The sequence below is a fragment of the Pimephales promelas genome, chromosome 12 (genome assembly GCF_988280905.1).
Source record: "Pimephales promelas chromosome 12, fPimPro1.hap1.1, whole genome shotgun sequence".
NCBI classification, from domain to species: domain Eukaryota; kingdom Metazoa; phylum Chordata; class Actinopteri; order Cypriniformes; family Leuciscidae; genus Pimephales; species Pimephales promelas.
In genome coordinates this window covers 26,914,273-26,931,114 of record NC_142780.1, presented here as the reverse complement: position 1 = coordinate 26,931,114, position 16,842 = coordinate 26,914,273, and the positions used below count along the sequence as shown (strand labels likewise).

General features: G+C 36.6%; 1 protein-coding gene across 1 annotated transcript; it reads right to left on the bottom strand.

Annotated features, from left to right (window-relative positions):
• Positions 1-619: 619 nt before the first annotated feature.
• sh3bp5b (SH3-domain binding protein 5b (BTK-associated)) lies at positions 620-16,798 on the bottom strand. The gene is made up of 9 exons (XM_039679557.2): positions 16,380-16,798; positions 15,568-15,630; positions 12,867-12,995; positions 5,190-5,354; positions 4,982-5,112; positions 4,480-4,522; positions 3,620-3,839; positions 3,077-3,382; positions 620-2,160 (listed from the first exon to the last, which is right to left on the bottom strand). Exons 1-9 carry the CDS (start codon positions 16,458-16,460, stop codon positions 1,982-1,984), a joined length of 1,317 nt encoding a protein of 438 aa, XP_039535491.2. The 5' UTR covers positions 16,461-16,798; the 3' UTR covers positions 620-1,981.
• Between the last annotated feature and the right edge of the window lie 44 nt (positions 16,799-16,842).

The window sequence follows — 16,842 nt, the reverse complement described above, 5'->3', positions numbered from 1 at the left end:
GTTCCCTTTCACGTCTTCTTGTGTCTGAATATTTAAATTTCCAAGGCTTAAACACTTGTGAAGATGAAGCACTGGTCTGTCAACTGTCCCGAGTGGAGTTCACGTTGTTCTCACAACGTTGCAAAAAGATACCGGTCAACTGGCAATTGACACCATTTCATATACCCGCCAGGGCCTATTTTTACTCACATTTGACACTGGGAAAGTTTTATATTCTTTAAGGTTTATATATCGGCTGTATGTGTGATCTCTGGGAATTAAACCCATGAGCTTGGTAGCGCCATTCTCTACCATAGGCCTATATTTCATAGATACACAATACCATTTAAAAGTTTGGGGTTAGTAAGTGTATTTTTTTGGAAAGAAAATAATGTTTTTTCTGCATGTATGCATTAAATGGATCAAAAATAATCAGTAAAGACATTTATAAAATTACAAATTCAAAAAGAAAATGCTGCTCTTTTTATCTTTTTTATTCCTAAAAAAACAAAAAACTGAAAAATTTGGCACCGTGTCATCAAAAATATTAAACAGTACAGCTGTTTTCATCATTGGTAATGTTTCTAGAGCAATAAATCAGCATATGAGTATGATTTCTGAAGGATCGTATGACACTGAAGACTGCCCAATATTTTTTTATTAAGTAGAGAGTACAAAAAGACTGCAAGCCGGTACTCAAACTGAGGCCGGAGTGGCATAGCACACAGGGTTATCGACTCAGACATGGCAGTAAGCTAACAGTGATTATTTGACTTACTTGACTAATAATTGTGCTGTAGCTATCATTTTATTTCAGTCTGAAAACAATTACACAAGCTTTGTAAACAACGAAAGACTAGACGCCATAAATCACTTAAATACTGTTACAGGGTTTTTTTTCTTACCATCGTTTCTCAAAACGGCAACAGATCAAAAGAACTAACATTTGAGAAGAAAAAAAAAACTGAGACAAGGTCACACAAAAACACAAAGCCTAATGACTAGACCTGAAGCTTTGCCATTGGTGTCGAAATCAGTGCCTACTGCACCACACAAGCTGGATGAAACGCTCCGTAATCGTCGTCTTAATCAGTGATGTACGTTCCCCACCGAGACCCATCAAAAGGATTCCCATAAGCCCTCTGCCCCCTTCAGAACAGTGCAAGTACAGTAGATCCAGCTTAGTATGCTACTTTCTGAACCATTCTTCCACAAAACTATTGTTTCTATTGCTTTTTTTTCTATTATATTGAAAATGAAGATTGTTCTTTACGTAGAGAGACAAAAATGGAGCGGCATGCATTGCACACTGTCCACCCGTGTAGGGAAGCTCACACTTTTGGCTTGTGAAGGAAGGTGGAAGTGACCTGTACGGATCAGCCTGGTTCTGCTGCAGGTCTCCGGATGACGTTGAGAAGGTGTCCTGTGATGCAGTCGCTTGGATTCACTTCCTCGAGAGTCACCGATGCAGCGAAGAGGTTCCTCAGATGATTTTGAGTCCTTTTTTAAGAGAGTTTATGAAGGGCATGCAGGAGAGTCTGTTCATGCACAGATGTAACGTTATACTGCCACACAAATCTGACTGTATGTTTTCCATGACAGTTACACAAATTTTAAAAAGACAACAAGTGGCATAAATCTACAGCATAACTAATCTCTTATGCATCTTAACAAGTGCTAACGTCATCAGTAAGTGTCTTCAGACTCTTTAGACCTTAACTGGAACGTGTGGGAATGCTGATCTCACAATTGATGTATTTTATGGAGATTTGTTGTCTTTTCAAAGCTTTACCCAGTTCCATATTTGTCTCCTCAGCAGTCAGCACATCGTGTCATGGGTTGCTTTTCTCGCACATGTGAGATCGAGTGAAAGTTCAGTCTGAAAGTTGGCGGATCGGGAATGGGCTGGGATGACACTGAAGTGAAGGACGAGTGGCTGCCAGTGCCATTCCATAGCACACAGAATGTGAATGAAAACATCAATGCCGTGGGAATCCTGCAGTCACATCCCATCAAGCAGGATTGTGGATTTCTGAGCATTTTTACTGCTTTCATTTCGGCTAAGTTTTAGTGATAGCAGTCGGAAACGGCTATCCAGGCCAAAGGTTGTTTTAGTGTTGCTTATACGATTGTTATTGAGAGCGTTGTCCAGTACGGTTTCGGCACCTTCTGCTCTGTCACCTGTACACAATGAAGCTGATTAGTCAACTACAGTAATTAAAGAGCAAAATATTAGTATAATTATAATTAACATGTATGTATTTGTCAAACGCTTTTATACAAAGCGACCTACATTTCACTCAAAATATACATTTGTTCAGTTCATGTATTTCCTGGAATAAATATATATATATATATATATAAACACACACACATGCACACATATACACTCGCCTAAAGGATTATTAGGAACACCTGTTCAATTTCACATTAATGCAATTATCTAATCAACCAATCACATGGCAGTTGTTTCAAAGCATTTAGGGGTGTGGTCCTGGTGTTCCTAATAATCCTTTAGGTGAGTGTATATATAAATTGTACTGTTTATTTAAAAGCTTTATAATAAGTTATAAATAATAAAATGTTAATGATAAAATATAATAATGATAAGGACATTATATATTTTTCAATAATTAAACTAATTATACTGTGTATTAAATTATTATTATAATAAAATGTTAATTATAGAAATTATTATAATAAGGATATTATACATTTTTTACAATAATTGTACTAAATGTACTTGTGATATAAATGTAAAACTAAATATTTTTAGAAAAAAAATAAATATACATCATTTTAAAATTATTCTAGATATTTCTATTCATGTGAAAATGTACAGCCCTGCTTTAAAAACATCACATTTTAGCAGATATGGTTTTGAAGTTATTTAGGCGCTGAAAAGCCACACAGTTATCGCTCAGTAAGATTAATGAACCCCCCCTAGAGGGCACAGGTGCAAGCAGGCAGGAAACAAAGAAAAATGGCATCGTCTCACAGGAGAAACAAGAACAAGCCTTAATTCAATCCCTCACGTGCTAGTGCAGCGTTATTTGGGTCCCATCCATCAACGCAAACGCATCTAAGAATATCTCACCTCTCTCTAGGTCGCACTCGGGGGAGGATGCGCCACTGCATTCGCTGCGTGGGCCGAGGATGGGGGACAACAGGTTAAAATCAGACAGAGAGATGGTGCTGGGCAGGTCCAGACTGCAGGGGCGAGAGGAGGGGGAGGTGGAGGTTGGAGAGGCAGAGGAAAAGGAGGATGAGGAGGAGAAAGGGTAAGGCAAGTCCAGAGGGCTGTTCGTCCCAGAACTGAAGCTACTGTTGGACTGAGTCTCAGAGTCCTCCTCTGACATGGCACTCGTGCTGCAGTTTTCATCCTCGAAGGACCCAGACGCCACTGCAGGAAGACAAAGGAAAAATCAGATTCTGGAAAATGTAGATGGTCAGGCTATAGTTTGGAATTTTTATATAAATAGACATTTTATGTAGACATAAACCTTTATATCCAAAGGTTTTTAAAACCAACAAATCACATTATCTTAATCAGGTCGGGGCCTTAGACTCTCAGTAGGCTGCCTTTTAAAAATCATTGTGGGAAATTATATGATGCCTAGAGTGCTGTCTAGAGACTCACTTGATATTCCATCAGACTCCATCTTAAAGCCAGACAAGTCTTCACCAATGACACCGTCGCCCTCTGCACCCACACCTCTCTCCCGCGGGCCTATGGCTGAAGAACGTCTCCGCTCATGGATCTCATCTGAGATCATCTCCAGGTTCCTGAGGGCTGACTTATATTCCCCTTTAGCCTGCGTCAGCTTGGCCTGGAGGTCATCCACATTCTTCTTCAGTTGCTTAAAAGGGAAGGACAAATGACTGAGTTGACATTAAACAAGATATGAAAAAGGAAGTAAGGGCCAACACATACATGTAAATAGATTCAATTATAAAAACATTATTAAATAATTAAAAATATGCATTTATAATTTCTGTATTAAATATTTGAGAAGATTGTTTTTGGAAAATATGTAAAATTAGCAAATGTAAATAGTTTTTTGTCGTTTTAAGCAAACCCCTATCAAAAGTTCTTAATTTTTTCTCAAAACTAATTTTAAATTACATTTTTTAAATGTTATTTTTAAATGTTAAGTAAATCTTTAATAGATTTGTAGATTTTGAAATTATAATACAATTACTAATTAATACTAATATGCATTTATAATTTTTGTATTAAATATTTGAGAAGATTGTTTTTGGAGAATATGTAAAATTAGCAAATGTAAATAGTTTTTTCTCGTTTTAAGCAAACCCCTATCAAAAGTTCTTATTTTTTTTCTCAAAACAAATTCTAAATTACATTTTTTAAATGTTATTTTTAAATGTTAAGTAAATCTTTAATAGATTTGTAGATTTTGAAATTATAATAAAATGACTAATTATGCATTTAAAAAAAGATTTATCATGTAGCACTTATCATGAAACATTTATAAGTACCTCAAGTTGCAAGTAATACTTTGCCTTCATTTCAAAGTAGGGCCTGAAAAAGAGAGTGAGAAAAAGTGATTAGAGCTACTGTAAAGGCCTATAAATATAATTGTGCATATTACCATGGCAACCGTTCACATGCTATCTAATGATGAGTGAGAGGATTAATAAAGTTCAGTGACAGAGTTGAGCCTGCTGAATCACCAACATGTGTGAGAAACCTCCCTAAACTGATAGTTAAGGGTTTAACATGAGCCTAGTCTCATAGACACAGATGGCTGACTCTCAGCAAAAACTGCCTACGTAGAAACAATAACAATGCAAAACGATGTACGGTGGTGCATTACAAATTGCCTAACATATTTCATACTGACTTGTTTTCATACTTGGAATTGTTTCGGGCCTTGGAGTTAGGGCTGGGACATATGGCTGAAAACTTTATCACGATCTCAGTGTTTCATATCGGTCGATATCCAAAATGGTTTGACTGAATGCTTGATTGGGTGCATACTTAGACTTGTTGATGGTGCGTTTGAGCTTCTTCTCCAGCTGTTTCATTCGGCTCATGGCGGCAGTGTATTTGGCAGCGGTCTCCTTGTGCAGAAGCTCACTGCGTGTTTTTATCTGCTCTGCCTCCATCACCTATAAACCAGAACAGGGATGTTAGAGTACTTCCTGGTTTACCTCATCCTACCATCCCACACCTTTGCATCACTCACTCGCTGTGTTGCGTGGTTGAGCATCTCCTGCCAGGCTGAGTCAAACTGCTTCTTGTCGTCCTCCAGCAGCCTCTGTTCAGCCAGGGCGATGGTCTCTTTGGCCGCCCGCAGTACCTCCGTGGCCCTGTGGAAGTCTTGCGTGGATCTCTGTGCTTCCAGCTGAGTCTAGGAAACAGGCAGAAGGGATTTACATAAACAATGCAATGCCACAGTATACAACAATGTGGATAATCCATGACGCAATCAGTGTAAGAGATGGAGAAACTATACAAATGCACAGAACTTCCTGTATGGTGACATATTAAAAGTCACCCTTGGACTTCCTTTATGGTGAATTACAGCAAGCCATGCTAAAGTCGTGCAAAACGTAATCCTTTCCTATTCCATCACTTTTTAACTCTAATCTCCACGTAACTCCCACTGACAGAAAACCTCAGCGGAAACCTCTTACCGACTAAGCCTAACAAAACAGGATGGGTTTTTAAACCAACCAATGGCAATGAGGCAGTTTCACATTTACTTTGAAGAGATTTAAAGCATAGGGAGAGATCATATAAACCAGCTCAGAAATTTAAAGAAAATCATAATTAATTATGCCAGTAATTCATTCAAACTTTATGATCTGCATTATGCATCAATATTACTCAATCTACATATCTATCTACACACATAAGCACAAACAAGTTTAAAACATTATATGGTTATTTATGAAATGACAGTTACATTTGTTATGCAGGCACCGTAATGCGTTCACAATGTGACTTTCGTTCACTTCCAGTGTGAGAATGTTATGCCTGGTTCAGATTACACGAATTTTTTGGTCTGTTACGATAGTCACTGTGTCAGATTACGCAATTTTGACTCCTAAAATCTTGTCGTGTCGTGGACAAGACACATGTCAGACTACACGTTGCTTCCTGACAAGTCATAGCGAGCGTGATGTCATCAAAAAGGTAGCGGGTAAACATATAGGGATGCACCGATATGAAAATTTTGGCCGATACCGATAACCGATAATTCTTTATATTTGAAAGCCGATAACCGATATAGCGGCCGATAAATTTAAATCCAAATTTTTATCTAATTTTTGAGAGCCTGATTACAAAAACAAAAGTCTCACAATTAAATCCATGTCCCAAGCGCACGATTATAATGATGTTATCGTGTTGTACAGACGATATGACAGATTTGCGTTGCACATGTTGTACCGAACAATATTTTCATTTTTTAAAGAGATTTCAATAATATTTCAAGAAAATCAAAAACAAACAGTGCTCAAAAAAGCGTCTCAGCTGAAGGGAATAATACATTATTTATCGGCTTGAATATATCGGCCACATTTTCTTACCAGGCCGATAACGATAACATTAAAAATTAACATATATCGGCCGATACCGATATGCTGGCTGATATATCGTGCATCCCTACATATGATAAACTGTATTTTGGCATCTGGCATTGTTCCAGCCGAATTAAAAATGGCTGCGGTGACCCCGAAAAAAAAAAAAACAGGCCTGGACCACCTTAATATGGACAACTACAGACCGATATCCAATTTAACATTCTTGAGCAAAGTCCTTGAAGGGGTTGTTGCTTCACATTTACGAACACATTTGGATGCTAATGGTCTTTTTGAACCATTTCAATCTGGATTTCGCCCATCACACAGCATTGAAACTGCCCTTCTTTGGGTGGTCCACGACATTCATTCATCTCCGTTTTGAATAATGTCATATATACAGAATATACGTATATATATATATAATCCTATGTGACTAACGTATATGTGGGTGTCTAAATGTTTTGTATGTACAATGTAAAGTGACCTTGAGCTTCTGGAAAGGCGCTATATAAATAAAACTACTTCTTCTTGTAAGACATTATGGTTATGTTTGAAATGTCAGTTACATTTGTTATACAGGTAAAGAGCAATGTGAATCTTCACAATAAAACAACATTCTTGTTATGTCTGTCACCCAGGGAAAGTAAAACATATATCTACTATAAGACCTTACATGCTATGAGATTCAAAACTGAATGTGCACTGTATCGAACACTGGCAGTCCAATGGATACGTAATAATCCCAGGGATAATCCTCTACCTTTCATCCAATCTGTCTAATTATAGCCTTTCATTCTTCATTTAAACCAGCTCAATTCATTTACTTTTTCTTTCCTTTTCCTCCATCCCTTCTTCACTCACACACAGGCTATTTTTAGCTCAGGCTTTACAGTTGACATGATGCTGCCGCATTGCCACAGAGAGCTGACAACAGACGACCACTGCAGATGGCAGCACAGATCTCCAGTTCACCCAGGAAAGGACACAGAAAGATCAAGGGCTAGAAAGAAGTGTAGAAAGTTGTGAAATGAAATAAAATAAAATGTATTAAAGCCACAAATAAATGTGACATTATAATGTGATTATTAAAAAGCCTAATAAATGTTAAAATTCAAAATTGCAATGTTGAATGGCTACAATTAATTGCTAAAACTGAGAAAAAGAATCAATTTCATTGAGACTAGCAGTATGGTATCCGAGACACTGGCCTTCATTTGTAAAAAAAAGAAAAACGAAAAAAAAAAAGACATTTAACAAATATTAAAAATATACAATCATTATGTTGTTTCAAAATTAATTTGGAAATGTGAAATGATTACATACATTAAAAACCTCTGATTGTGATTAATTACAAAAAATGTCGATTAATTAGTAACTTTTTTAACTGATTGACAGCACTAGTGTAAACATAACCATAAAAAGACAACAAATCCAGCTACTAAGTCTTTAAAATGGCCAGTACTCTTAAGAATTCAGCAGATGCCAAAACTTTAGAAGCTTTCGTGTTTATGCAGTGAAAAACTTGTTAAAATATTCATTCAAATTGCGCTCAGAGGTACTCTTGAGGTCTAAAGTTATTTCCAGAGTAGCGTGTTAATACTAACAGCTTCAAATCAGTTTCACAGCAAAGAGAGGCATTGCAATAAATCACATTTAATATTTAACAAGCAGCACAAAAAGAATTGGATTTCATTCCAGGAAAAAGCGATAGACGAAGAGGATTATTAACTTTACTGCCATTAAATGGACAGAAAAAGTACTTCTTTGTTTATGGAAAAGTCTTTGGGTATTACATCAAAGCTTCATCCTTCATCCCAAAAATTACACAGAGACGACAACCTCATAATGAGATGTTCTGGGTCGATGGTGACCCAGTTGACATGCTGTTTTGATGTCATTATGCCAGAACCAGGACAATTTGTTCAAGTCATTTGCAATGCTTTTGTACATCTCATTTGACTGGCATAAAAACAAGATCATTTGTGGCTCTTTTTGACCTGGAGATCACCCCTCTCAAGACTAATGCTTTCATTACTTCAACGAACATGGCCTACTGGGACTTCAAGCTAAAACGTGAGACTAATATAGAGTTCATCTTATCAAAATTTTCTGTGACAGAAAATAAACCATGAGCTGATTCGGGGCCAAAATGGGTTTCTACACAATGAAATATTCTCATTACGAAAAACAACAAAAAAAAAAAAAAAAAAAAAAGTGTATCTCTGATAAATATAGCCATTATACAATTCTTCAGCTTATTCTTTAAAGCTTATTGACTGAAGGTGGAAGGCAGCAGAGGGGTTATGACTCATATACTGATGGCAATAAATTTGCTTTGGTGCCATGCAGTCACCATTAAACATCTATAGCAATTTACCACCAAGACAGCATAATGTTTGCAAAATGTAATATTTCCATAACCAAAAAAGTTTTTTAAACTTTTAAAAAATAAATAACACTTCAAATTGTTTTAAGAACATATTTTTGTGAGCTGGGAATGCTTCACAATATTACATTATGTCTTATAGTGTTTGAGGAAAAAATCTTATCATAATGCTTTTGACTTACCAAGCAACATTGGCCTTTGTGTACTATTAGTCTAATTGTATCCAACTCAATAGTCAAATGTATGCGTCATAGTAATAATCACGGCTAATTTGCTATGAACGTCAACAATATTTAAGGCTAAATGTCAAAGCTGTAAACTGAGCATTTTCTGAACAAACAAACCACATTATTTTTAATTATCCCATGACAGCATACAACCAGGAAAAGCAAAAACATTGCGATAATCCAGGCTTTAAGAAAACACAAGTTCGCATTGAGGACATCTGAGGTAGTCATAAAGCGAAAGAATTTATATTCAAGCAAGCTACTCGTATTTTTATGAGAAGACTGCAGTGGCATTCTGAGAGAGTTTCATGACACCCACACATAGCTGCAGGTGTTTTAGCTCTGCTGGCGGGACATCTGACAAGAGTGGGACCCGCTTCTCAAACCCAAGTGCTGAGTGAGACCATTGAAATCATCATTGGACATGACAAATGGACAGCAGAAAGGGCCTTCCCTGAGTTCAAGTGTGATCTGAGGACACATCACGGAAAAATGATTTCCCTTGCTCTTCTAAAACAGAGCAGTTCAGTGTTGTATCTAGACAGAGTCTAACGTTCACAGCACTTAAGCACTGGCACTCATTTCCACACTCTACATTGTGGTTATATACTGATTAGCTAAACACATGGCTAGCAAATCATTATGCTAGTTATTTACATTCAGAAGTCTCAAAGGTACAACAGCAAAAACAGCCTGTTTAATTCTTAGGATCAGAGAAATAAACAGACTTGCTTTTATTTGGCAAGTATGTAAATTTTGTAAACTTTTTTTATTGTCACAAAATAAAAATGTTGTTCTATTAAACTTTCTATTCATAAAAGAATCCTGATCCTGGTGTCCATAAAAATATGAGTCAGCACAACTGTTTTCAATGATTTGAGAAGGATCATGTGACTGAAAACTGAAGTAATGTCCACAGGAATAAATTACATTTTAAAATGTATTCAAATAGAAAATAGCTCTTTTAAATTGAAATCATATTTCACAACATAACTGTTTTTATTACTGTATTGTTCATCAGAGCATCCTTTCAAAAATTTTAAGAACATAATACTAGCAGTGTAAATGGCCAAAAGAACATTGGACCAAATTGACTTTCTCAAAATATCTTCTTTCGTATCCTGCAGAAGAGACCCGTACAGATTTGGAATGACATGATGGTGACTCAATTATGAAAATGTTCTTTTCTGTGTGAACTATCCCTCTAATGCTACCGAAATAATTGCGTCAAAATACGCAACTTCATTAATTTAATTCGCCTTTAAAATACATTTCACGGCTCTTAGTAAGGAATGACGATGTTGAAGTCTTCACAAATCCATCCCAGCAAAATCATTTTTTTACAAGCATACTGGAAGTACAGTAGCCGGAAAACCAATGTATGTATGAGAATGAGCATGTTGTGTGTGCATTATTCAGAGGAGCTCTTAATGAGAAATGTGTTCTGAATTATTAATTTGAGAAAGGTTCTGAAAAAAACTTCGATCCACGAATCAGCAAACCAGTCATACGTGGTGCTTATACAGTTTCCTGCATTCATTATACCTCATCACGCATTCCATTTAAACTCAAGAACCTTCAACAGCCTTCAGTTCAGAGCTAAAAGATTCTGACAACTGCTGCTGAAGCCTTGTGAGCCATGCATATGACACGAATAAGAAATCACATTTGTATGAGAAAATATACTGCTAGATAAACAAGCTGTCATGGGACAGCAAACTGACCCCTTTTAAAAACGAGACAAGGCCTTTTATTTAGAGAGACATTGGAATGCACCAGAACAGCCAGCTGCTTCTCTGAATATAGCAAATACACATATATAAAGAAAAAGGATGTTGTCTGTTGCAGAAGTGATTTCAAACCAAGAAAAAGCTCAGAGGGGGGAGGAGGGGTTCGCTCTAAATAAGGTAACAATTGAATTAGGGGGGGATTTCCACTGATGCGTGCGAAAAATAAAACTGGCAGAAGAGGTCATAAGTGGTTGTCTGAAATGCTTTTCTAAATATATTGATGGAAATTCAGGGGGAGATGTTCAGACAGAGATGGAGGTGGGGGTAGAGAGACATGAAACAGTTAAAGCTTCACTGCAGTCAAGTGTTCACTGCAGAGAGATAGCACAGAGGAGAGAGAGAGAGAGAGACTGATCATGCAGTGTAAATCCTGACATATCTGTTACACATATGAAAACCATAATTGTCACGGTCTCACTCGTTTGGGAATTTGGGTCATCCTGTCCACGTAGAAAAAAACAGATATTACATACAAATGGTGCATCAAGCAAAGACCAATTATAAAGAGTTGAGGTATTATTAATACTACTAATAAAGATCATAGTCATCATCAAATGGCATAAAAATTTGTACAGTAAGCAAATATTAATTTAAGATAATTATGATAATGAATATTATTATTTTATAAATAAATGGCATATTTGTGTATCAAGCAAAGATTAATAATAAATGAAGCTAAGATTCATTATAAATATTAATATTATTTTTATATTAGTAGTAGTAGTAAAAAATAAATAAATAAAAGGGTCAGTTCACCCCAAAGTTGTAAATCATCTTCGAGCCTAAATTAAACCTCTTCATATATAAAGTGAACAAATCCCATCAGAAAAGTTGGTCTAAATGCCTCGATTAATATGGATTCGTTTTACGATCTCTTTATGAACTTTTTGAAGCGTCAAAGGGGTAGTTGCGTAGCTGTCAATGAAGAGTACTTAAAGCTCTCAGATTTCATCAAAAAGATTTGTGTTCAGAAGATGAACGAAAGTCTTACGGGTGTGGAATGACATCATTTTCATTTTGGGTTGAGCTAACTCTTTAATAATAGTAAAAACCATCAACATCTCTCACCCTTTTGTTTGTGCAATTTTGAGGGGTTTTCCCCCCAAGTTTATCATTGACAATGTAGAATTATTCAAGACAAAACACTCGCTAAAAGGCAACGGTGTTTCAAATTAGGATAAACTGTCAGTATAAAAGCTCATCCTTCAGAAGAGCGAAGACAATTTAAACCAGTTTAAATTAATCATCTCCACATTTTTCATTATAAAGGAGCTTGACAACCCAAACAGGACTGTTTCCATAAAAACACTTTTGTTTGTCCCTGAAGAAAATAACTTTAAAGGGCACATCGCTCTCCTTCACCACCAAGGAAACAGTGAAATTAAATAGGCCACCAAAAATTCTTCCTTCATGGAGTGAAAAGCATAACACTATCTTGCCCTAGTTTCAGATTAGGTCAACTCTCCTGTTGTTACTGATTCAGTCAAATAAAGTTCACCAAATGTTGTAAACAATAAAATCAGAGGAACTTTGCTTTTACAAGTCAAAGCTGAGAAATTTTACAGCCATTTCCCCCCCCTTCAACACCCCAGCTGCAATTCACTAACTGAAATAAACTGATAATCTGCTCTTAGAATAGCACAGGCCTTTGAGAAAGGGGAAATGAGAATTGAGCATTTAAAAATTCTCTCTCTTTCTCTGCAAAGTCGCCTTGTTGAATGAAGCCAACCACCTGTGACAGATCTAGAGTTAATGCTACTGTGCCATCCAGCTCAGATAACAAGCTGATAGCACAGCAATCTCCAGAGAGGGATAAAAGAAAACACACCGCAGACAAAATGGTGGAGTGCCAACTAAAAACAGACGCTGTGTGGGTGAAGTTGGCTTTAGGAAGAAAATATTGGGTCCTTGTTTTGATTTTCTTGGCCTCACCTGCCGTGCCACCCGCCGGGCCTCCCAGTACGGCTTCGATTCCTCGACCGCTTTTCCAATCTTCTTCACCAGCTCGTCCAGCTTTAAAGTGGCTTCCACCAGCACAGAACGAAACTTCTGCCTGGCATCCTAGACACGAACCAAACATGAACAATCAAATGGGATGTTTAGGGATGCACAATATATCGATACCAGCAAAAATCAGAGACTATTTGTCATTTAAATGCAAACTCAACGTTAATCTTAAAAATATATATATTTATTATTAATGATGATATCAAATGGCATAAAAAATTTACATCAAACAACACTAAAAAAAACAATAAAACTTTATTTGTTAAATAAAATTCAGCAAATCTCAAAATTAATTTCCATTTTTGAATTTGTAGCATTTCATTTTATTTAATTAATTGTATATTTATTTAAACAAAATATATCAATTTAATAATGGCCATTACATGAAAATAAATATGAGCTAATTTAGCTTACTGATACCAACCATAATTATGTGCAGTTTTTGAGTTATTTCTTTTATGAACATAGCTCTGGATCAAAGGTGATGCATTGTAACACATCATGCTAACCAAAACAAACATGCAGAGTTGAGATGGCACAAACAAACTTTATAGAAATGACCACATTGATTTATGCTGACAAAAAAATCTGAAATCAATTGAATAATTGGAAGCACAAGTAATGCTATGTATAATTATATTATATATAATAAATATTAAAAAACAAAAATTATACAGTGAAATGACATGACCATTTGGATACTTTTAAGATTCCAACTTGCCATGGCATTATGGTCAACTAGCCTACTTTGCACATGTAGAATGTACAAAATGTACTATAGATAAAAAGGGAGCAAAATTAGTTTATCTGTAATCAGATTTTCAAGAAGATTTGTGAATATGTCTGAAGGACATGGAAAAAATATGCTTTTCGCCTGAGTTGTAAACAAGCTTTTTCCGTGTAGTTAAATCATTATTTTCCATTTATTGCCCAAGCCTAAGCAATTCAGTTAAATCCCATAAATCCCCCATCAACACAGATTGATTATGTGCAGCACTTGCATTCCAGGAAAAAAAGAAGACCAAGAGTTAAATCTTTAGGCCCTTTGAAGTACAACATGGCCAGTGACGCAAAAGCAACACTAATTTAGTTGACAGACAAATAGCTCAATTAGGCTACGGGATTCTCAGAACAATCACAGAGTTGGACTGTGTCATGAAAGTCTGCATAAACAGTGACAACTTGAACTTTCTTAATTTTTTGTATGTATAAAATAGGGGTTGTACAGACAATTCAATTATAAATAATGCTCTGCTATGACGCTTAAAGCTTGACGTCGACTAATCGCGCTGATCATGTGATTAAGCAATGTGATGTAGTTGTGTGTGACCACTAGAGGAGGTGCTCAAGGCACAACAATTTTCCTCGTTTGGCCAAGCTTTGCAAAAGATTCTTGGCTGTTCGAGCCTCCATCCAGCCCACATCAATCCCCTCATCTTCTTACATGCAAACCAGGGTCGAAAAGTAAAAACTGTGACAGTGAGTAGGCTTATATCTTGCGTAATTATGTTATGCCGACATGTGCATCAATAATCTATTACACAAAAACGCATTGCAATGTTGCTATTGTCTGTCAGCATCTGTATAATTCTGTGCTAATAAATTGCAAATTGTGGCATGTTGCAAAGTATTCCATTCTCTTGTGTTTTTATTAATGACCATCAAAAGTCGACTTCAAAACACAAAACAAGCCAGAAGCTTTCCATTGGATTTTAAGAAGTTTAGAGATGTCCCAATCAATAAAGATCTATATAAATCTTCACGGCTCTTCCAACTTACTACTATACAGTTAGCATGTGCCCTAGCCTAGCCTACTTCATTATCTGCAGGAAACAACTTGCTAATGCTATGTTCAGAGTGTTTTTGCTTCCGGAGCTGGGCTGCCAGAGAAATCGGCAAACAGGCGATTTTAAGACATTTTGAGAAAGTATTTCTCTTTCGGCCTCTTTTTGACTCACAATCAGACTACAGACTAGCTAAGTCATTTTATTAAATTATTAAATTAGGACATGCCTAAACAATGAACTCAGTGGCATCGGGACAATTCAGTGTGACCAAAGTGCCCACATGACATGATTCTGAAGAGCTGAGTGTGTTTTTGTCTAAAAATGTCCTTGTTTTCTGCATGCTGCATCACTGAGATCTGTGCTGGACTCTTAAATAATGGTCTGAATTAAAATGCCAAATATCAACAAAAATAGGCCCATCATATTCCTTGACTTTTTTTTTTTTTTGGCTTTGATCTTTCATCAACTTTTTACAGTGAGTGAAGCACATTCATTACTGGATACAAGATTCCAGTCATTTATGGTGCTCCAGGAACACCATCTATTGCAAAATCCTCATATCATAACACATTCTGTTCCTTGGTGTGCCATGGTACAAAATCCAAACTTAAAACAGGTGACTTCTATTAACAATTTGCCAACTGATACATTTTAAGAAGCAAGAATATGGCATCATATTAGAAAAGAAAAATTGAAATTCGTATGCACACAAATGAAGAAAAAAAAATACCACCACCAATAAGCAGCCCAAATGGGCTTTGGCTTTCATTTAAAAATTAAATAAAATTATATCTATTCTATGAATATTATTTGACAATTTTTGGATCTTGCAATCATACCTCAAGCTCAGTTTCACATCTATTGATGTCATCTGTGGACTGATTCAGCTTCTCAAGCTCTCCCTGTAAAGAAAACTCAAGAGTCAGAAATGTAAAATAGACAGATATCCCATTGAGTGATTCACTTTCATTTGGATCTCATAGATTGCAGTAGCGCAAACAAAGGAGTGAAAGAAAACTTGGTTGATGCTATATGCACATTTAGACCGGCTATCATAAACAATACAAATCAAAGCAGATAAAATTATGTAGAGTATCGGATTGCAATTGTTATTTCATAACTGCGAGTGCTTGATACCTAATGAAGCATGATCAAGAATAGCCTAACAGTTGTCAATTTAAATTCGCTATAGTTTCCACCCCTTTTCTTGACTTTTCCCGGTGATTCTCCAAATGCATGTCAGGTCTATGCTACTGTAGGCCTACATCAAATCAAATGGATCTGCATACCTATTATCTTTGCGATAGAAAAAACCCTAGCGTCGCTTCTTTGCGTATTTGTGTGTTTTGTCAGATCAGATTGGCTTGTTTATTGAGCGGGATCTGGCAACACTCATTCAATAGAGGCACCAGTGCACTCAGTACCGCAGACGAGCCGACAATAAAAATCAAGTTGCGGCGAATTAATCAATAATTCCCCCTCAGTGTCAAGAAGTCAATAACATGCAGTGTCACTGATAAGCAAAATGTGATATGAAACCAATCAATTATTAGACTAACTTAATGTGTAAGTGTGTTTGAAACGATCACTCTTTTCATCTCATTTGGCTACATTGACATGCCTTTAATCACAAAAATAAACGACAATCTACCTGAATTCTTGGGTCTACCTCTTCCTCTTCGGGTGATTCAAATTCTTCATCCGACCTGTTCTCCTTGTCCGAGCTGTCCATCTTATTTTATTATCTTGCAAAAAATCAAAGAAAGAAAGAGATTCCCTCCAGTGAGGTGATTATGCGCCCGTTAGAGACTATTACACACCAATCGCCGATATCATTCCCCGCACTGTCCGGATTCCTCATAAAGAGATCCACGCGCGTGTCTGGATCCCCATACACACAGCAGTGCTGAATGGGAGCCGTGAAATCTATGGTGAAGACAAGGTGAAGTCTGTCTCCGCCCCCATCGCTTTCACACTTGACTGTCTCTCTCTCCAGCTCAACACTTATCGGCAATCAGTGTCAAATTGTTTGCAGTGACAAAAACGCTTTGTCTAAAGAAAAACCTTCCTGTGTTGGACCCATAGGTTGGACCAGATAAGTGTAGGTGCAGGTG